This window comes from Polyodon spathula, chromosome 4 (assembly GCF_017654505.1).
Source record: "Polyodon spathula isolate WHYD16114869_AA chromosome 4, ASM1765450v1, whole genome shotgun sequence".
Lineage (NCBI taxonomy): Eukaryota > Metazoa > Chordata > Actinopteri > Acipenseriformes > Polyodontidae > Polyodon > Polyodon spathula.
This window is the reverse complement of record NC_054537.1, coordinates 31845806-31864823: the sequence shown is the minus strand read 5'-3', so window position 1 is coordinate 31864823 and position 19018 is coordinate 31845806. Positions and strand designations below refer to the sequence as shown.

Here is a 19018-nt window from a genome sequence, read left to right as displayed (position 1 = left end):
AACGAGAGGCTGGACCCTGCTACTGTATTAAATACTGTTATTTTATTGTTGTATCCTAGTTCATATTGAATTCTAGCAGTATTATTTGTACTTTCTGTAAACTATACTGTATTTAAATATTACCCCTATAGTAAATACATTTTAAAAATAAAAATTTTAGCTTAACGAGCCAGCTGCCCAACGTTTCGATATGTTGAACATACCTCTTTCAAGGGAGCACGTGTTTGACTCAAAATATTGGAGGCATTTATAGGTTTTTGACAGTACGACGATGACTTGTTATTATTTATATTCAAATCCACGATTTATTCTTACATGATGTAATGGTATTCTACATAGTGTGTCATCATTTTAACTTATATCTTTAAATCTGTATTAATTTTAATTAATGTTATTTTATATCAACTTATATTTATATTGTCATGCAATGCTGGCTCTGAGGATCAGCCTTGATTTATCCTCCCCAGCACATCAACATGCACAACTTTAATTAATTTTATTTATTTAACTGTTATATATTTATTAGAGTGAATTAGTTCATTCTTTTCTGTTGAGTCCCGCTGGCATAATTGTATTCAGTCTATTTATCCATCCTTTTATTCTTATATATGTAGCATTGTCTAATTTTAGCTGTTCTAATACTACAAACTTTACATCATTTATGTCATGTCATTGACTGGTGAAGTGCTGTACTATTGGTTCATTCATTTTTTTTTTTATTAAGGTGGTCCTGAATTATTTTATATAAAGTTGTTCCAGTCTCTCCAACATATTTTATTTCATCACATTTTTCACAGGCTATTCCATAAACAACATTGCTATTTTTACAGTAGGTATTAGTTTTTAGTGGATATGTGTTGTTCTTATGTTTAATTATATTTACTTTTGCCCATGTATTTACACACTTTACATGTAGTTTTGCAAGTATTTGTAGAACCTATTCTGTCAATTATTCTTTTTATGTTTACTGTGAACTAAAATATTACCTAAAATAGCTTATCTTTTGAATGCTACAACTCATGCTTTAAGAAATACTTTTTTTCAAGTTTTCTGAATTATGTAGAATCTGCAAGTGTTTCCAAACTATCTTGGAAATTTTAGGCAAAAGTTTAGAGTAAGTCATTACTAATGGGACTCTTTTGACCTTTCTATTTCTATTTTTATAATCTAGCAGATCATCTCTTTTTAGTTTATCCACTTCTTAACTCTGTCTATAATTCTTTCTTTGTATCTTGTATTTAAGATTTGTTTTTAATACATGTCTTTGTTTTACATAGTCACTTTCTTTAGAGCATATTCTTCATATTCTTATTCCTAGACCCTTTGGGATTGCCCTTTTAGTGTGTATTGGATTGGCAGAGGACATGTGTAAATACTGGTGCATGTCACTAGGTTTACAGAAGAGGTCAGTCTCAATTGAACCTTCTTCAAGTTTTACCATGGTATCTAAAAATTCTATTTTATTCTCATCTTGTCCATTGAAGGTCCACCTTAATATTACTGTGTATTTAATTTGCCATTGTATGAAACTGGAAAAGAGATTCTTCTCCATGTGTCCAAACCCCAAGAATATCATCTACAAACCAAGGTTCTCTTTCCTATTTTCTAAGTAAATGTTCTTCCCAAAAAAGTAAAATTTAAAAAAGCATATGCAGTTATTGCAATGCAGAAAAATAAAAAAACACACGTAGATAAAGGCAACAAACAGTGCTTAGATCCCATCTAGTTGTCATGCGAACAGTCTACTATATAACAAAATAAATGTTCATAGGTATATCTATACACAGACACAGATTATTTAAACTATTACATGGCATGGAGTTTAAACATTCATAAAAATGTACCAAAATGTACATCCCTGGAGTTTATTAGCCTTTGTGTTAACAATAGTTAGTATTTCATGGATGGGACTAACAATTTTGGGCATGTGCATTTCAGGAATGCATGAACAGAAAATATAGCACAACATCTGCATGTGTGTGTGTGCGTGGAGATATTATATATATACACGCACGCACGCACACAATGGTACATATAAACAGAATTAACATGCAAATGTACAGTAGTACAAAACAGTATATGTAGCATTTAACGTTTGTTTCTAAGGAACAGCATTGCAAGCCACACAGCTTGCACAGATCAAGATGACATGCACTTTTTACTAGGGATGTTTTTTGTGGCCGATTCTGATTACCAATATTCCATATCAATAAATCAGAGATACTGCTTCCGACAGATTATTAATAATACAATTGTAAACCATCACTTGAAAATTGTAGTGACACTTGACAATGTATGCAAGTAGTAGTTAAAATATATTTCTGAAGCACTTGTCCTACAATCCTTAAATTTGAACCCTGTGAATAATTATTAAACCATCATTAGCAGACTGAAGCAAGCGCCTGAAGTATTAAGATGCAATCATTTTCTTTTAATAGTCTCCAACCCTGTAAGCAAGGATACATTATACTAAACATAAAACCAAGCTGATTAAGAAGGAATTTATCCCATCTGACACCTACATACCTAGACAAGCGATAGCCTTTGTCATTTTCTCATTTTGTTCTGAGCTGTATTGCTTCGTAAATCAACCAACCATGCTTGAACATGTGTTGCAATAAAATAGTGAAATGGTTGGGGTATAGAGGAAGTCTTATAAAATAATACATGTTCATCATAAAAACTTGCATTATTCTATTAAAAAGTGGTTTATTTTAACAACACAAAGCATAATACTGTTATAGCATTACTTAGTGGCAGGTTTTAGAGTATTGCTTTACTGAACAAAAGTTGGCTTTTCTGATGCAAATATAAAACAATGCAATTTAATTCCTGCCATTATTATAGTTACCACACTATTCCAGTGGTACAAGAGGCTACTTGACAATTAAAATCATGAACAATGCAGCTATTTACTCTAAAAGCAATCATACAAACTACACAACTGAACTAAAAATGGCTATACAAAAATGTTGACCGCCTACTTACTCATAGAAGGTAGTTTTTCAGGACATGGGAGGTTTGAAGCATAGGTAAAATTCTCTGGAAGATATGCAGTTGGCTGAGCAAGGTATTCACTGGTATTATTTCCATCAGGATAATCTAATGAAAAAATTATACAGAATAGTAAATAGGAACAGAATAGGACAGCATGCCACAACGCCATTCTAGAGTCAAACAGGTCTCATCATTCGTTTGAAATCTTGTAAACCAGCATTAAGGCCGCGATGCGACAAGTGAAAATATGCCGCAATGCAACACAATGAATAGAACTCAGACTTTTGATAAATGTCTTTCACACGACAGGCAACGCACAAGCGACACAAAATAAATATGATTGAATCCTTTTATGCGATTTTGTTGCGCGATAACTATTTATCAATCAGAGAACAGCTTCAAGCAGATGGTTGACCAGAGTGAAAGTATCCAAAATATTTGAAAGATAATCTATTGGAGTTAATTTCTAAAGGAACTGGATATTTTGTATGACACTCAAGTTCCACATCATGCTGACAAATATGATCATAGGTTTAGTCAATAGCAATTTAATAGTTTTATATATCTGGCAGTTTTCAAATCTGTCGCTTTGCGCCTGTCGCTTCAGGTGGGTAGGGTCATGTAGCTGCAAAGAAAAATCGCACTGCATCTGGTGTGTAGCAGCCTTTTGACTAAATAGATTTAATCTACACAAAGGAATAGAAGGTGGGATGGTTTACAACCTCACTGCATTGATTAGTATCAATTTTAAAAAGGAGGAACAAAACAAAAATGAAGTACTAAACTGTAATGTGACCAAGAATACAGTACCGAACAAAATAAGCCAAGTTAGAAAAAAGGGATCAGCCATTATAAAGATGCGATATAAAGCCATGGGTTTATAACCCATGCCTCCAGGGAGACTTACAAATAAACTTACCTGTGCCATTAAGGGTCGTGTTCTTGTTTGTGTACAATCTGATCATATGTCCTATTGTTCTCACATTGTCCCTTAACATTATACCTCGTGCTTGAACCATGAAGAGGTAGGTGTTTGCTGAAATACACAGATAAAACACTTACATTCTACTCATTGAAAACACACTTCTACATCTCAGAATAAAGAATAGAAATATAGAACTATACGTCATGCATTTAAAACTAGATATGGTAGATGGTTTAAACTGTACTTTTTCAGATGTTTTGTAAATTGAGTTACAACACTTTTCACAACTTACTTTGCTTAAGGCGGGTTTACAGTGTATACGGTACTACATTCACCTGACTTTGTATTTTACTATATTGTTGCCAGATGTGGTATACTACAGTTGTACATAAAAAGTACATCAGCTTCCTATAGTATAGCATACTATTTATTTGGATTTGGACCATGCAGCCTTTAATACTGTAATAGTTACTTCTTGTTTTAAGGTCTGTTCAAAATTACCTACTTTAATTGCAATTTACATACTCTTGTTTAATTTCATTTTAATAATTAGTTCTAAAATTTTATTACGTGAAAATGGCTTCATTAACGACAATTGTTGGCACCTAGAATGGAATGTTTTTTTTTTCTAGAATTTTGATGTCATCGTACTGTCATCGTACTGTACTTTTAGTTTGGAAATGGGCGTTCCAAACGTGGAACCCCTGGAGAGGGTAGGTCAGTGCCAATTTGCTACGATTAACATCCAATGGGTCAAAATGCATCAAATGCTAGGGACAAATTGAAGAACCATCATCTTACTGACAGAGAAATATACTTCCTTATCTTCTGTAATCCTATTGCAAGACTTGTGTTAAGAAATGCTTGCCACACAACTTCAGAACAAATAATGTAAGGGTCTATGAAATTTGGTATAAAAAAAAAAAAGTGAACCAGCTAAGGGCAGAGAGACGACTGTCTAAAGAACACTGTTAGAAATTTCTCAACAGGCTTATCCGTTTGTACTGTACATTTTTCTACATATAAATTATTTTTATTTTATTTCTCCCCCAATCTGGAATGTCTAATTATGTTCCTCACCACAGTGAGTCCCCACATAGCACAGACTTTCTGAGGGCGTGTGAGCGTCCTCTGATCTCACAAGCCCAAGTATACAGCAGATAAATTATTTCATTTTGGAAGCCCAAAACAAAATACTGTGATTCTATTAAATGGAATTGTAATATTGTTTATTTAATTTGATAGAACTGCACTATCATGCTGTTAAACTAAAGCATAACTATCATGAAAATGATATACAACTGTGTAAAGCATTAAGTTGGCTACATCACAAGATTAGTGTTGTTATTATGGTAATGTATGCACAGGTGGTCTGACCTATCCAATAATAGCGGTACCTTGTATGCTGGACTTTAGTCTATATAGGCAATATATTTTATTATAGCGATTGAAGCTAACATTTTCCATTCAGGGGTTGCACAGACTTACATCACTGTAACACAAGGACACACTTTTTAGTGCTAAAGACTTGAGCCTTTTTTTCAAATAGTAGGCTAATTTCCAGCTTTGCAACTACTGGACTGAAGACAACGTGCCTTTGTGCTGCAATTCTTGAAGGAGAACGATCCTCTTTACTTATTGTTTTCTCACTTGAATTTAGAGCCACATGAGAAGCACACTAATACAAAGAAGGGGTTCTACTGCAACTTCAACTTGATACTTGCTTACCAAGTCTCTTTTCTGGAAAGCCAAGTTTAACTTTTCTGTATTTCTGTATGCATTTCAGAAAATGTATGGCAGTTTTGAATTCTAAAGCAAGCACCTTTATAGAAACATTATCAGATATTTACTCAATTTAACTGGATATTTGTAACACTCAAGATCACTTTACATGAGAACAGTAGGGGAATTATATTTTTCCAATTAAGATAATAAAATCTGCTATAAGCATGTATCTCTAACCAGAGTTGGGGTAACGCATTACTGTAATATTACCTTTGCCAAAAACAAGGTAATATAATGCATTCGGTTTTTAATGGGAGTAATAACATTAGTTACTTTATGCAAAAAAATAAAACAAGCTAAATGTGCACCTACATTGTTGGTCTTTTCTTTTTTTAAAAGCCCAAGTACATTTCAGTTCAATTGTAACCGTAAATGTGAACTGCTCTTTATTGAATTTTCAGTCAGCACGACACGCTGTCAAACCGGAAACACTAACAACTCTGCTTCCGGCAGTCCCTAACATAACTGCTATATTCCCTAAACACATGGAAACCCTGAACACAACAGGTCTCACTGAATGTGTGTAGAGAATCAGGATTAACTGGCTTGAGTACAGAGCTTAATAAAATCATGACAGAGATCCCGACAGGTACATTAATAGCTGCTTCTTCTTCACTAACGTAAGCTCATTTTGATGCGATGCAACGAAGACCACTTAGATTTACAAACAAAGTTTCAAACAGTTTGACTGAATGTATGTTTTGAAGAAATCAAATTGCATGCATATGAAACATACTACAATATATAATTGATGCATAGTTTATATCTATGTTTATATTATAAATGTGTACCTATTGTGTTATGTAATTTATCAATCACAATGTTTTATATACATTGTCTGCCACCCCCCCCAACTATAAGCCTTTATGTAACTTGTTTCTTTTTTATTTTCACTCCTTATGACTTAAGTCGCATGTTTTGTAATGATTAACTACCAGTAAATTAGAGTGTAAATGTAAAAGCCTGTTTGACACATTTAATTAATGAATTACCAGACATACAGTTAAATAGTAAACAATAGTCAACAACTGTTTCGCAGGACAAGACGAGATAAATAAATAGAATAAGTAACATAATGTGCTACATTTTTTACTAAGTAGTAAGTAAGGGCATTATATTAGGTTTTTTTTCTGAAGAAATGAACAATAAAAGTTACTTTTGTTTCAGTAACATGCCCAACACTGTCTGTAACCCAGATTTTCTGCTAATAAATCATGTAAATGAAAGATTAATCTATCCTGCTCCTCAGGTTGCCATAATTGTCCATAATTCTTCATGTGGTGCATTTGTTGTTTTATGATCATTTTTCATTTGGAGCCTGAATGAACAAACATGAAAGGTCATTGGATATCATGGATTTTTTTTTTTTTAAAGTAATACAGTAAAATAACATAAAAAGACTGCTGAATCTTTCAGCCAATCAGAGTGCAAGTTTCACCTGCTGTAATGAAACAAATAAATACAATTTTTAGTTTCTACTGTGCTTTTTATAAATAAATAAATAAATAAATAAAATCATACCTTAGGCACTGCTCGGAATTCCCTTAAACTGCAAAGTCATCAAAACGCTGACATCACAATCTGCAACCTATTGGCATTTCTTCATCAACCCTTTCCATCATTTCAATGAAAATCACAATAGACTAAATACACGTGTTAGGACTTTTAACTTGTATATTAAGAATAAATAAGTCTGTGTTATATCGACACCTGAAACCTGTAAACATTCCTCGGCTCTGCCTGAAGACCTAGCTTTCCAAAGCTAAAGAACCTACCATTAAATTATTGCTCCTTAAAAAATGCTGTCTTAGTTTTTTTTAAATTTTTCCTGGGTTGCAACTTTTTGGTTAAAATGCTGTTAGTCTTTGATAAAAAATTGAGAGCTGAAAAATGTGCAAGGAAATGCAAAAGTAAAAACTCAAATTTATCTGAGCTACATTTTTTTTCTACCTTGAAGAAATATGTTTTTAAACCACCTATTTAGATACATTTCAACAGCTATTTGTTAAGATTTATTAAGATTAGCTGTCCCAAAATGTATAGAAGACAGCAAACATTCTAATTGTGCCAGCATTCCAATAAGACTGATACATTTCAACAGCTATTTGTTAAGATTTATTAAGATTAGCTGTCCCAAAATGTATAGAAGACAGCAAACATTCTAATTGTGCCAGCATTCCAATAAGACTGAGGGATCGTGGCTGCCGGCAAAGGTTACTAATAAGCAAGACAGCCTAAAACATTATGTGACATTAGTAGATTTGGTTCAAGGTAGACTGGATTTAAAAAAAACAAACAAGGAATCTTATTTTATAGTGCATTACATCAATATACAATAGGAGGGAACCCCTCAAGATAATCTACAGCAGGGGTTCCCAAACTTCCTTGTCTTGTGGATCCCCTTGACATTATGCATCCTGATGGGAGCACCTTCACTCAATTAATCCATAGATTTCTTCTTTAGATGTATTAGGGTGTTTTATTTGACCAATAAGTTTGGGTTTTCAATTTATAAACAACAACAAAATAAAATCAACTTGCTTGCAATGCGTGTTTGTGACAGGAATAAGCGACTGGATTCTTGTTCTTAAGATTTTGCTAGTTTACCTATCCATCAATCACATTTGTGGAAGATAAATCTATATAGGCTAATAAATGTAATATTCCGTGTTTGGAGAGAGTGGGAATGCTTTATAGAAAGGTGATCAATAAGGAATATACTATTACCATTTCTTTATTTGCATTAGCACAGGATCGGTTTGTTTGAAATATTTTGGACATTTTTTTGTTTTGTTTTTTAATTTTTAGGGAGTGTGTGTGTGTCAACTAGGAAAAGGAGAGCACAAGAGACTGAGAAAGGAAGATTTACAGAAAACAAAAAAAAAAACTGTGCCTCATACTATAGGGAGAAGACTCGGTGAACGCAGTAGCTAACTACATCGAGAGTAGCAACTCAAATATTCATATTATAAAGGCAGGATTTCAATTAAGACTAAATAAAAACACATTTTTGTACAGTAGTTCAAAGTCATATTACAGTTAAAATGTAAGGCTGCAGATAATGCATATACCATAAGTTAGCATTAAAGTATGTACTGCATTTATTGGAAGTACTCGTAACTTCAAGGTAATGTTGCATTTTACTCACCCAAAATACATTTCACACAGAGTGTTTAAATTAGAGAGTAAATTACACAATGACTCAAAATCCTATCTGGAGCGCTGCCCCCTAAGATGATTTTATGCTTCAAAATGTATCAAAATATCTATCAATCGATAAGGGCATCTATAAAATATAGCTGGGCAAATCAAGATCAATCTATACAACCCATAAAAATTGTACAACCAGGACGGTGCAAGCAGTAGTGAATAAAACGGTATGCCAGCAGGTTGTCTGCTTACTGACATAACAGCAAGCTAACGTTTGCTTCTCAGGGCTCTACTTTAGGAGCAAGTGGGTTGCTACCATATTCAACCGATTCAAAATACAACAAAAACATTATGACAGGAACACGGTGATGGGTTACGTGTGTGGGTCCGTCGCGGAATAATACTGAATCAGACACAGAGCAGTGGGTGTTGACAGAGATTTAATAAACAGGACCCGACTTAGGGTACCAACAATGGTAATCCTAGCGTCAGATTAAATAAATAAAACAAATCTAAAAATAAAAGGTTGCCACACAAGCAGAGTGCTAGTCCCACCAAAAGAGACGTCCCACTCCAGGAACCTACTACACTATGAAAACCCTCTCGATACACGGTTTGGGATCAACCTTCCCTAAACTAACAGACACCAATACTAAAACAGTAACTTAGTTTGCTGAATGACTAATCTATGCAGCCGGTGACTGCAATGAAAACAACATATTTTAGATAATTTGCAAGCACATTGTCATATATTTTAAGTATTTTTAAACCATTATTTTACAGTTAACAGTTACTTCAGTAACATATTGCTCTGGCTACCGCTGTCTGGGTAGGTGTACATTTCCTAATTACAATCCTAAGTATTTCTATGCATTTACCGTTCTTCCAATGAAATCTGAAAAATAAACTCCCTTTTCTCTGCAACAGCTTTTCCTCCTTTCAGTACAAAACACATTTGCTATTTTTTTCATTATGGTAACATCTTGAATTGTTGTGCCTGTTTTTTTGGCTGAAGAGATATCAGCTCATCTAACCAGGGAAGCTGCTGCGCAATTAAATGATCGTCAAACTCCTGACAGTCAAAACTAACCAAATCTATTACATCTGAGATACATACAGCTGCTACAGAAGATGCAACATATGAAAAAAACTTTATTTAGGCACCCTATGATCTGATTGGCAAAAGACAACATTGGTTTATTGCAGTTCACACACAAAAAAACACCTTTTTCAGCTTGGTATGTTAACCTTTTCACTGCATGTATTTATTTTTTTAATTCTTAATTAATTAATTTAATTTAATTAATTCTTGCTGCATTTCAGCCTGTATTTAATTGTCCTTCCAACAGTCACTACAATTGTTTCTGTTTGTAACTGAACTGCACCAAACAATGGTGCATTGTGTAGATGTACAGTGATGAAAGTTGATGGAACATTCAAGCGAGGTGAACAGCTTATAATAATTTAACAAAAACCGCTGCAAACACTTTACAAGAGTTAAAGCTTGTTCTCTTGAGCCAGATTATGAGTTACTGACCTTATAAAATGGCTCATTGTCAACTTTGATTTTCCTGAATGGAATTAAATGGAATCTGAACGATGTGTTGTACTTATTTAATCATATGGTATTGGAATGTTAGCAGCCATGATGCTATAAATTACATATATCGCTATATAATTTGCTATATAATTCAAAAGTGGGAATGTACTGTAGGGTAATCTTTGAAATATGGACAACACAAGTTTTACAAAAAACCTGGATGATGAATTTTAAAATGTAATTAAACTAAATTAATAATTTTAAAAAATGATATATTACAAACTGGTAGACCAAGTTTCTGGGCATCTTTCATAGTGAAGCCCTAGGATGAGTGTTACTTTTGATCTTTACAGGACATTTGGGAAATGTAGGATAAAAGGTAAACATGTAATATTATTCCGCACATGTACAGAAGTTTCCCTCATACTTTGTTTAAACTGTCTGTGTATCAGTTTCCAATATAGACCCTAATGACAACTACAAGATGCAGGTTGATCCACATTTTCACAAGGTCATAGACAGTTTGATATTACAAGGTTTCTTATGAACCTCAAAATACTCATTTGAGAATCTGTTTACCACATCTATGCCACATACATCCAGATGTTTGACATGGAATTTTCCCATCTGAAGTTTAAGTTGAAATCCTCACAAAGTTTATAAAGTTTTTTTTTTTTTCCCAAATTGACCAACATGTAATAAAATTCTCATTCAGACATGATAATAATGCTGCCAATAAGAGAGTGCTTTTGCTGGTCATTGTCCAAATAGCCTTTTGTAAAACTGGCATGATTCTATAAGAATGAGACCTACTTTTCAGTAAATTACAAGATACTGGACATACTTCCAAATTAGCTTCATGTACTTCAGAATATATAGCTGTGACAAAGTGCCCGCCCCTGTGTATATTATCTGTTATATGTTGCGTGTGGTGTGTTAAATGTTGGTATATAGTCATTGGTACACGGGATATAAACATGTCTGTGTAACATGAGTGTTTAAAATGTATATTTGTATTTAGGCACGAGGATTGCACAGCACTTCACGTGCAAGTAAAAAGTAATAATATGTGAACAAGGGGAACTGCACTTTATTAATTCACATGCAGTTGTACCGAGACAACAATTGAATGATTGATTAGCAATCGAGTCTTGGTACAACTGCATAAAAGCAGCATGTTTTCACCCATTCGGGGTTTGGTGTTCGGTGAGTGGAGAACGTGAGAGAGAGGAGGAGAAATTTAATAACAACTGCTATTGCGTGCTGGTGGGACCAGCACGATACTTGTGTATTTAAAACTCACCGTGTTTGTCAGTGTGTCTGTCCATGCACTGTGTTGTTAAGTATAGTCCATTATTTGTTATCTATTTATTTTGGTGAATGTGCTGTGTCCTGCGTTTTGTCTGTTTAAAACCCTTTTATTTACAATAAACCGGCGCAAGCAAGCGTCTCATCATTTCAATTCATCTGTTTTGTCTCGGTGTATTCCCTTCCTGTTCTGACGTCACCCACTCCGACCGTCTTTGTGACAATAGTGCATTTAATTTAAAGTCCACTTTATAGATCTGTTTTAATACAGTAGTGACTAGATGTATGTGTTAAAACAGTTGTATCAGGATATTCTGCTGGCTGCAAATACTTTTGGCCAATTTCTACTCTCATCATGGTGTCATTTATTACAACTACTGCAGTGGAGCATTGTAGACATTTAAATAATACACAAAGTAAGCTACTTTTTTTTTTTTTTTTTTTTTTTTTTAAATCTTTCATAAACATTAAAGTATGTCAGTGATAAAGATCCCTGTACAAAGCTAAAAAAATGAGCATGCACTCACTGTATGGTGCCTGGAGACCCCAGGGGCAGGGGGAGTGTGAGGTGGTTTCAGGGGGGCACAAGCACATACAAAAATGTTCTCTCCCAAATGACCTGACAAAGTAATCAGTTAATTGACATGAACTATAATGATGTACTTTATAATTAACAACTTTTTTTATTATTCAAATAAATAAATGCATGTTTGTTTGTTTTTTCGGTAGAAGTTATTGATACGTTTTCTTCCACAATTGCAAGACATTTTTTTGGGAAACGTTTTTGGGGTTTAGGCACCATTGGCGCCTTTAACACAAACATGCTGCCTCTCCTTTTAAAAGAATGTCAGTATTTATGAATGCACTATGACACTGCATATCATATATTTTAATAAACTGAAGTGTGAGAATGACAATAACAATTTGGTTGAATACAAATGCTTTTAAGTGCAGAGGTTCTGTAGTAACCCCAGTTGTGATGGTGACCAAACGTGTGGGAGAACTGTTGTGTAAAATGTTGCTTAAAATACACTTAAGGTTTGTATGTTGCACACGTGCCATTAACAAAATGCCCTGAAAGAATAATTTTAATAAAATAATGAAACAAAAGAAGTGAAAATGTTAACATATCAAACTGAAAAAAAAGTTATTTGTTACCTCCAGCAAACCAACATTCATTGGTTTCAGGACAACCCTGCTTGGTTTGAGGGACCACTACCTGGCCGTTTGGATGAGGCAGAAGACCCCCCAAAGTGACTGTAATTAAGATAAGTCCCTGGCGGAGATGGGGAGGTGGAGGGATGTGAATGAATCAATGCGTGAGAGAGGGTGAGTTACATGGGTATTTATATATTTCAATAGGTTACAATTAGATGAAGTGATGCGTGTGGACTGTTCCCCCTCCCGAACTTCAGTTTTATTAAACTTAATTTATCTTTCGCCAGGAAAATTACAGGGTGTCTAAATAAAGTTCCGAGTCAACACAACTATTTTTTTTTCATCTGTTGCATCTTCTTTAGCAGTCGCAACTGTCCCAAATATAATAGGTTTGGTTACATTGTTTACTGTCTGGAGTTTAAAGACGATTTAATTGCGCAGCAGATTCCCTAGTTAGATGAAGAGCTGATAACATCTCTTCAACTAAAGAAGCAGGCATGGTAATTTGCCTTCCATTTTAAATAGAGGGACTTGATAGGTTCAGCAGTTACAAAACTGAAAGAACATCAAAAAAAATCTGAATTCCACAAAGCAGCAGTAAGAGTTGGCAATGATTTTGTATCTGTGATGCAACATCAGGAGTTTAATTCAGCTTACAGAGAAAGAGTGGGGAAAAATAGCAGGCAGAACCTATTTTTACATTTGAGTAACTCCAAGTATTGCTATTATAGTTGCACTCTTAGCATGTTATTTAAACTTACTAGCAAATGTGTTCAAAACTGCACTGAAAGGAACATTTCCTTAAAGTATGTTATAAATTTGTTGAGGTGATGTGGGTGCCCATGAAACCTTTTGTGTATCTTGAAGAATTTACTAAAGTATTGACTGGCTAGATCCACCCCTGTTAATCACTAATTGACTGATTGTGTTCACTGTTAATATAAAGCCAAAATCCTATGGGTTGTATTCGACTTTGTTGTCTGTGTTTTGTTCAGCCGCTAGAATTACAGGCTGGCAGAACTTTCTCTCTTAGTGCTGATGGTGGAAGTTACTAAATGTCTAAGCTAACCATGAATTCTGTGAATATTTTACATTCTCTAGGAAATGTCTGAGGTCTTCAAATTATTTATAGTTACCATAAAAAACACGACACATAAAAGGGGATCTTTGACTTGTGTGCAATGTCCAGTTGCAGACTTGATTGAAGACTGTAGACTGCAGATGGTACTGGTTGCAGCCTCGTTTAAAATTGTACATACTGGTTTCACGGTACAGATAAAAATGTAGCTTTAGAAGGAAGAGAACTAGGATCCAATTTAATAAATCTAGAAGCCAGTGAAAAGTCTAGGGAGATGGTACGACGGACACAGTTTGTGTGGGAGAAGTTAAACAACAAGCAGTGGAAGGGTTGAAGAGCATAAACAGCAGCACTTTACAGGGCAAACAAACTCTGGTGCTTTCAGTTTGGTCTGCTGCCCAGACTGCTGTGGCCACTAACTGTATACGAGGTTTCCTTGACAACAGTTGAGAAGCTGGAAGCTTTAATCAGTTTACACATCAGGAAATGGTTGGGAGTTCTACGCTGCCTCAGTTGAGTGGGACTTTATGGTAAAGGAGTACTGCAGCTACCAATCTCTGCTCTAACCGAGGAGTTTAAGTGTGCCAAAGTCTGACTGGAAATGAAATGAGTAGATTCACGTGATAAATGCGTAAGAGGGGCAGCACCTGTGTTGAAAACTGGAAGAAAATGGGCGGCCAAGAAAACTGTGGAAGATGCTATGGCTGCACTTCAAATCGGAGATATTATGGGGCAAGTTCAGGATGGAAAAGGTGGTCTTGGTCTCAGTTCAGCTCCTCCTACATGGCACAAGGCAACCTTGGCTCAACGGAGGAAGCTGGTAGTCAATGAGGAGCAAAAGCAGGAGGAGAGGATCAGGTGTTTAAAAGGTCATTTCCCAGGCAAAGCAGGGAGCATGGATGAAATGAGAGAGTGTGGAACAACGCAAGATCAGCTGGCAAGACCTATGGACAATGGAACAGAGCAGGATCATATGTTCTCCCATCACCACAGAACCTAAACCTCTGGGTGGGTGAGGATCCCTCATGTCCTTTGTGTTCAACACCTGCAATATCAAGGCACATTTTGACAGGATGTCAGGTGGATCTTAGCCAAGGACGGTTTACTTGGTGCCATGACCAGGTGCTGTGATGTTTGGCCTTAGCACTGGAAGACAAGCGTAACTTGAACAAGTTGAATAAGTTGCCACCAGTTCCATCAAAGCATTACACCCAAGACAATATTCCTCCGTCCAGGACAGAAACCACCAAGAAAAGGTCTTAAAACCAAGTCTCGCCCAGGACAATTGGAAGCTGCTAGAGACTGGAAAATGCTGGCAGATATTGGTCAACAGCTTATTTTTCCACTTGAAATTGCCACCACTACCCTTCGACTAGACATTGTCCTGTGGTCTGCATCAGCACGCCTTGTTCAACTGGTAGAGTTAACAGTGCCTTGGGAGGATGCTGTGAATGAGGCAGGAGTATGAGGTAGAAACTTTGGTATGCTCAACTAGCTGCTGAAGTGGAACAGCGAGGAAGGAGAGTCTGAGTTTACCCAGTGGAGGTGGGTTGTCGAGGATTTGTGGCACACTGTACAACCTGGTTTCTCAGACACGTCAGGTTCAGTGGCCAAGAGTTGCGTCGCGCAGTGAAGAACTTATCTGAAGCAGCAGAAAGAAGCAGCAACTGGCTGTTGTTGAGACGGAAAGATTCTGGTTGGGGATCTCAAGCACAATAGAAAGAAAGCAACGCTGATGCACGGGTAAGTAAGCTGGGCTGAACTGAGTGGGAGATGGAGGGGGGTGATGCTGGGACTGCAGAATCACTGTTGAGCCCTCTTGAGGTGTCGTGGGCTAGTCAATGAAACACTGAGGATGGAAGGTGCCCACTTGAAGACCCCAGAGATGAACCCTACTTAGCTCAATCCAGAAGGCTGTCATGCTGATGCGCTGGGGAGACCGCACTGGGTTGATCCCCGGAGCCAGCATCGCAGCCGTTGTGTGTGCAGATGCACTGGGAAGGCAAAATAAGCTGATCCCTGGAGCCTGCATTACACTTCAGCAATCAACACCAGACAGAAGGACATCTACATCATCAGATGGAAAGCAACCCAAATGGATGGAGATGCAGATGGATCAATTTATTTACTACAAAGCTACGTCTTAGTTGGTACTTATCTTGGCGAGAGCCGAGCTCAAATAAGCACAAAGTTTAACATCTACTCTCATGTAACGGACATCAAATCTAAAAATAATAAATGGGAGGCATCAACTGAACTTTCAACATATGGAACAAAATGAGCAAAAATAAAAGGTTGGTAGGGAGGTTTAACTGCAGCGTACAAAAATAATATTTAAAAGGTTGTTTTTTGTTGCATGTACACAACAGGTTTCTATTTCAGACAAAATGCCTTTCTTAAAAAGAAAAGTGCAGTAAACATCTTGAAAAATAAGTTTACTGCACTATATTTATTTTTCCAGTTAATAAATACATGAAAAGCCGCAGGGTCAGTTCCAGTGATGTTCAATTAAATATACAAAATTGGATCTCATATTTGCATGCATTATTTCAGACTGCAGACTCCTTAACTGACAACCCCACCCCCACCTTCCAAAACATGCACCTGTGGGGCGTCATGGTTTCAAATAGCTCCGTTCAAGTAATCCAATAGTGAAGGTCAGGATTTTTCTAACATAAAACTTAAATGTTCATTACATATTAATTATATGTAATAAATTAAAAAAAAAAAAAAAAAAAAAAAAAAAAAAAAAAAAGCAAGTCCACAGTGTAGCAGACGATAAAGTTTGTGAATGACACTTCTTTCCATAATTTACAATATTGTCACGTTATTAAAAAAAAAAAAAAAAAAAAAAAAAATGTTAATAAATTACCACACAAAAAAAATAAAAAAATAAACATCAATAGGGAGAATTCTGTTATGCGATAAATATCCAGCTCGGTGCCGGTTTAGTGTGAGAAAGTGCACCCCATGAGATAGTGCAGACCCTGTACAGTCATGTGACCAAACGCGTCATTGAACCACATAGTGCATCTGAACAACTTATGGACTAACCGTCTCTATTTCCAGTTTTGCTTTTTTCTTGACTTTTGATCAAAATGTGTATCTTACTGTATCTGTGTATGTCAATTGTGTATCTTACAGGAAATTGGCGATAAAGTTCCTTATAAAATGTTACACTTAACTTGAAATCTCCATCTGTTTTAAATAATTACGGTTCAATTAAATACGTGAGAACTGAGTTGGAACAAAAACCAGCAGGGCAGTGCCCCCCCCCCCCAAGATCAGGATTGAGAACCACTCTCAAGATAGGGTGCACGTTCTCATGTTACACACTTATTGTGAGCGATATGATCTTTATGCTTGTCAATGCAGCACATCATTGATAACTTTGTACACACCCGTCACATAACATCCGGCCTTACTGCCTTTTTGTGAAAATAAACAGAACTAATATTTTGTAATACTGAAACCATGCGGAATCTTCCATTCAAGGCGTGTATGCAGTATTAATGTAGGGCACCACCTTTCTTTCCAAATCTCGTATTGCAATATTAAAAAACAAACAAACAAACAAAAAACATCCTTACCTATTCCAGGGGCCACGTATATGAAATATAGACATGATGTAGACAAGGAAAAGAAGAAAATGAAGGCCAGGAAGGAGCGGTTTGAGACCCACAGCAACCTTTTCAGATTAAGCATCCTGGCTTCAAAGGCTGGGTTATACAAAAATAAATAAAATACAATCCCATAAGAAAAAAAATACACTATAAATGTATCAGAACAAGGTCCGTAACTGTGTTAATATATTTATTAAAAAAAAAAATCTGCCGATACAGTCGTCATTCTTAATGCTGGCGGATGCAGTGAAAATGCAATGTAGCCAAAAAAACAAAAACAAAAAATAGGAATTGCTTTACTGAGCAAGGAATGTCCAGAGTAAAAAAAAAAAGTCCGTCAACAATATTCAATACCAAAAGCACACCATCGACAAGGAATGGTATCGGTAATTACCGGTGAGTCTAAACAAAAAAAAAAAAGCTATTTTAAAAAAGCGTACGATACACTATATCCCTCCGAATGCACTTTATTCTTTTCGCCGACAATAAAGACTGGTTTGGATAGTAATCCCTGGGAAATGGTTCTGCACTCTCCTCCCTCCCACTCACTGATCAGCTGCTGGTGTTGAAAACTAGCTGGTCTGAATCTTAACAGTTAAATCTCATGTATAATATAAGAACACCAGATGAATGGTAATTCTGGAAACTGTATATACGTATTTTTAAAGAGAAATGTGCATTAAGTCAGGTGTCGCTGCAATTCATAACTGCTGCTGCTATGTTGCGGACTTTGTTTCCGGTGGGTGTAGCCAGCCCAGTTTCTCCCCCCACCCCTGCCCTCCTGCTTTCACTATGGCAACGGCTCAGACTGCAGTAAAGGATTGTGGGACCAAGGGGGGTAGGTCGGCGGATGAGTCACACTGTTTGAGTCAAGGAGTGCCTCGTTAATGCGTCAGATTGTAGAAGCCCATGTTTGTTTTAGTGGTGTGGCTAGGCTTGGAAATGTGGGTGGGGGCCCCAATTTAGGGTGGACGGGCAATGACCAAAAGTCTGACGTCACAGGAAATAGTTTACATTGCAAAAATGATTTAAACCCACTAAAACTCTGAATACATCAAATATTTCCCCTGTATATCCATTTAAAATGTTTAAAGTAGACAAAAATAAATAAATTTACATATGTCCACTGTGAATGTGCTTTAAAAACCATGCTGGCAGCGTCACCAAAACAGTGAAAACACAGGAATATTACATTGTAAGCAATTATTAAATATAATGAAAGTTAGTAAATCTTCCCATTGCCTAGTTAGTATCCTCTCATCTTCACTCCATCTTACAGGGTAAAGTGTTGGGGCATGAGGCTGAATATTGCAATTATAGAGTCATACTCCAGAGAGTCACTGAGGTCTCTTTCAAATGACAGGCGAGACCACATGTTCAAGCGACTTGTCAGCATTGAGGCCCACACAGCTGTCTTAATCCTGTTCACGGTGAAGAGCCTTAAAAATTGCGTG

The 19018-nt window shown here is 36.0% G+C and overlaps 1 protein-coding gene across 2 annotated transcripts in view; it reads right to left on the bottom strand.

Annotated features, from left to right (window-relative positions):
* LOC121314428 (beta-1,4-galactosyltransferase 6-like) overlaps positions 1-18345 on the bottom strand; it is a 36414-nt gene extending 18069 nt beyond the window's left edge. The window contains exons 1-3 of one of the 2 annotated variants that reach the window (XM_041247698.1): positions 17532-18342; positions 3917-4033; positions 2989-3102 (exon numbers count right to left, since the gene is read on the bottom strand). In XM_041247698.1, coding sequence (XP_041103632.1) covers positions 2989-3102; positions 3917-4033; positions 17532-17646 — 346 coding nt within the window. In that variant the 5' untranslated portion in view covers positions 17647-18342. Of the gene's footprint in view, positions 1-2988; positions 3103-3916; positions 4034-17531 lie in introns of both variants that reach the window. The other variant, XM_041247700.1, reaches the window with a different exon arrangement.
* Between the last annotated feature and the right edge of the window lie 673 nt (positions 18346-19018).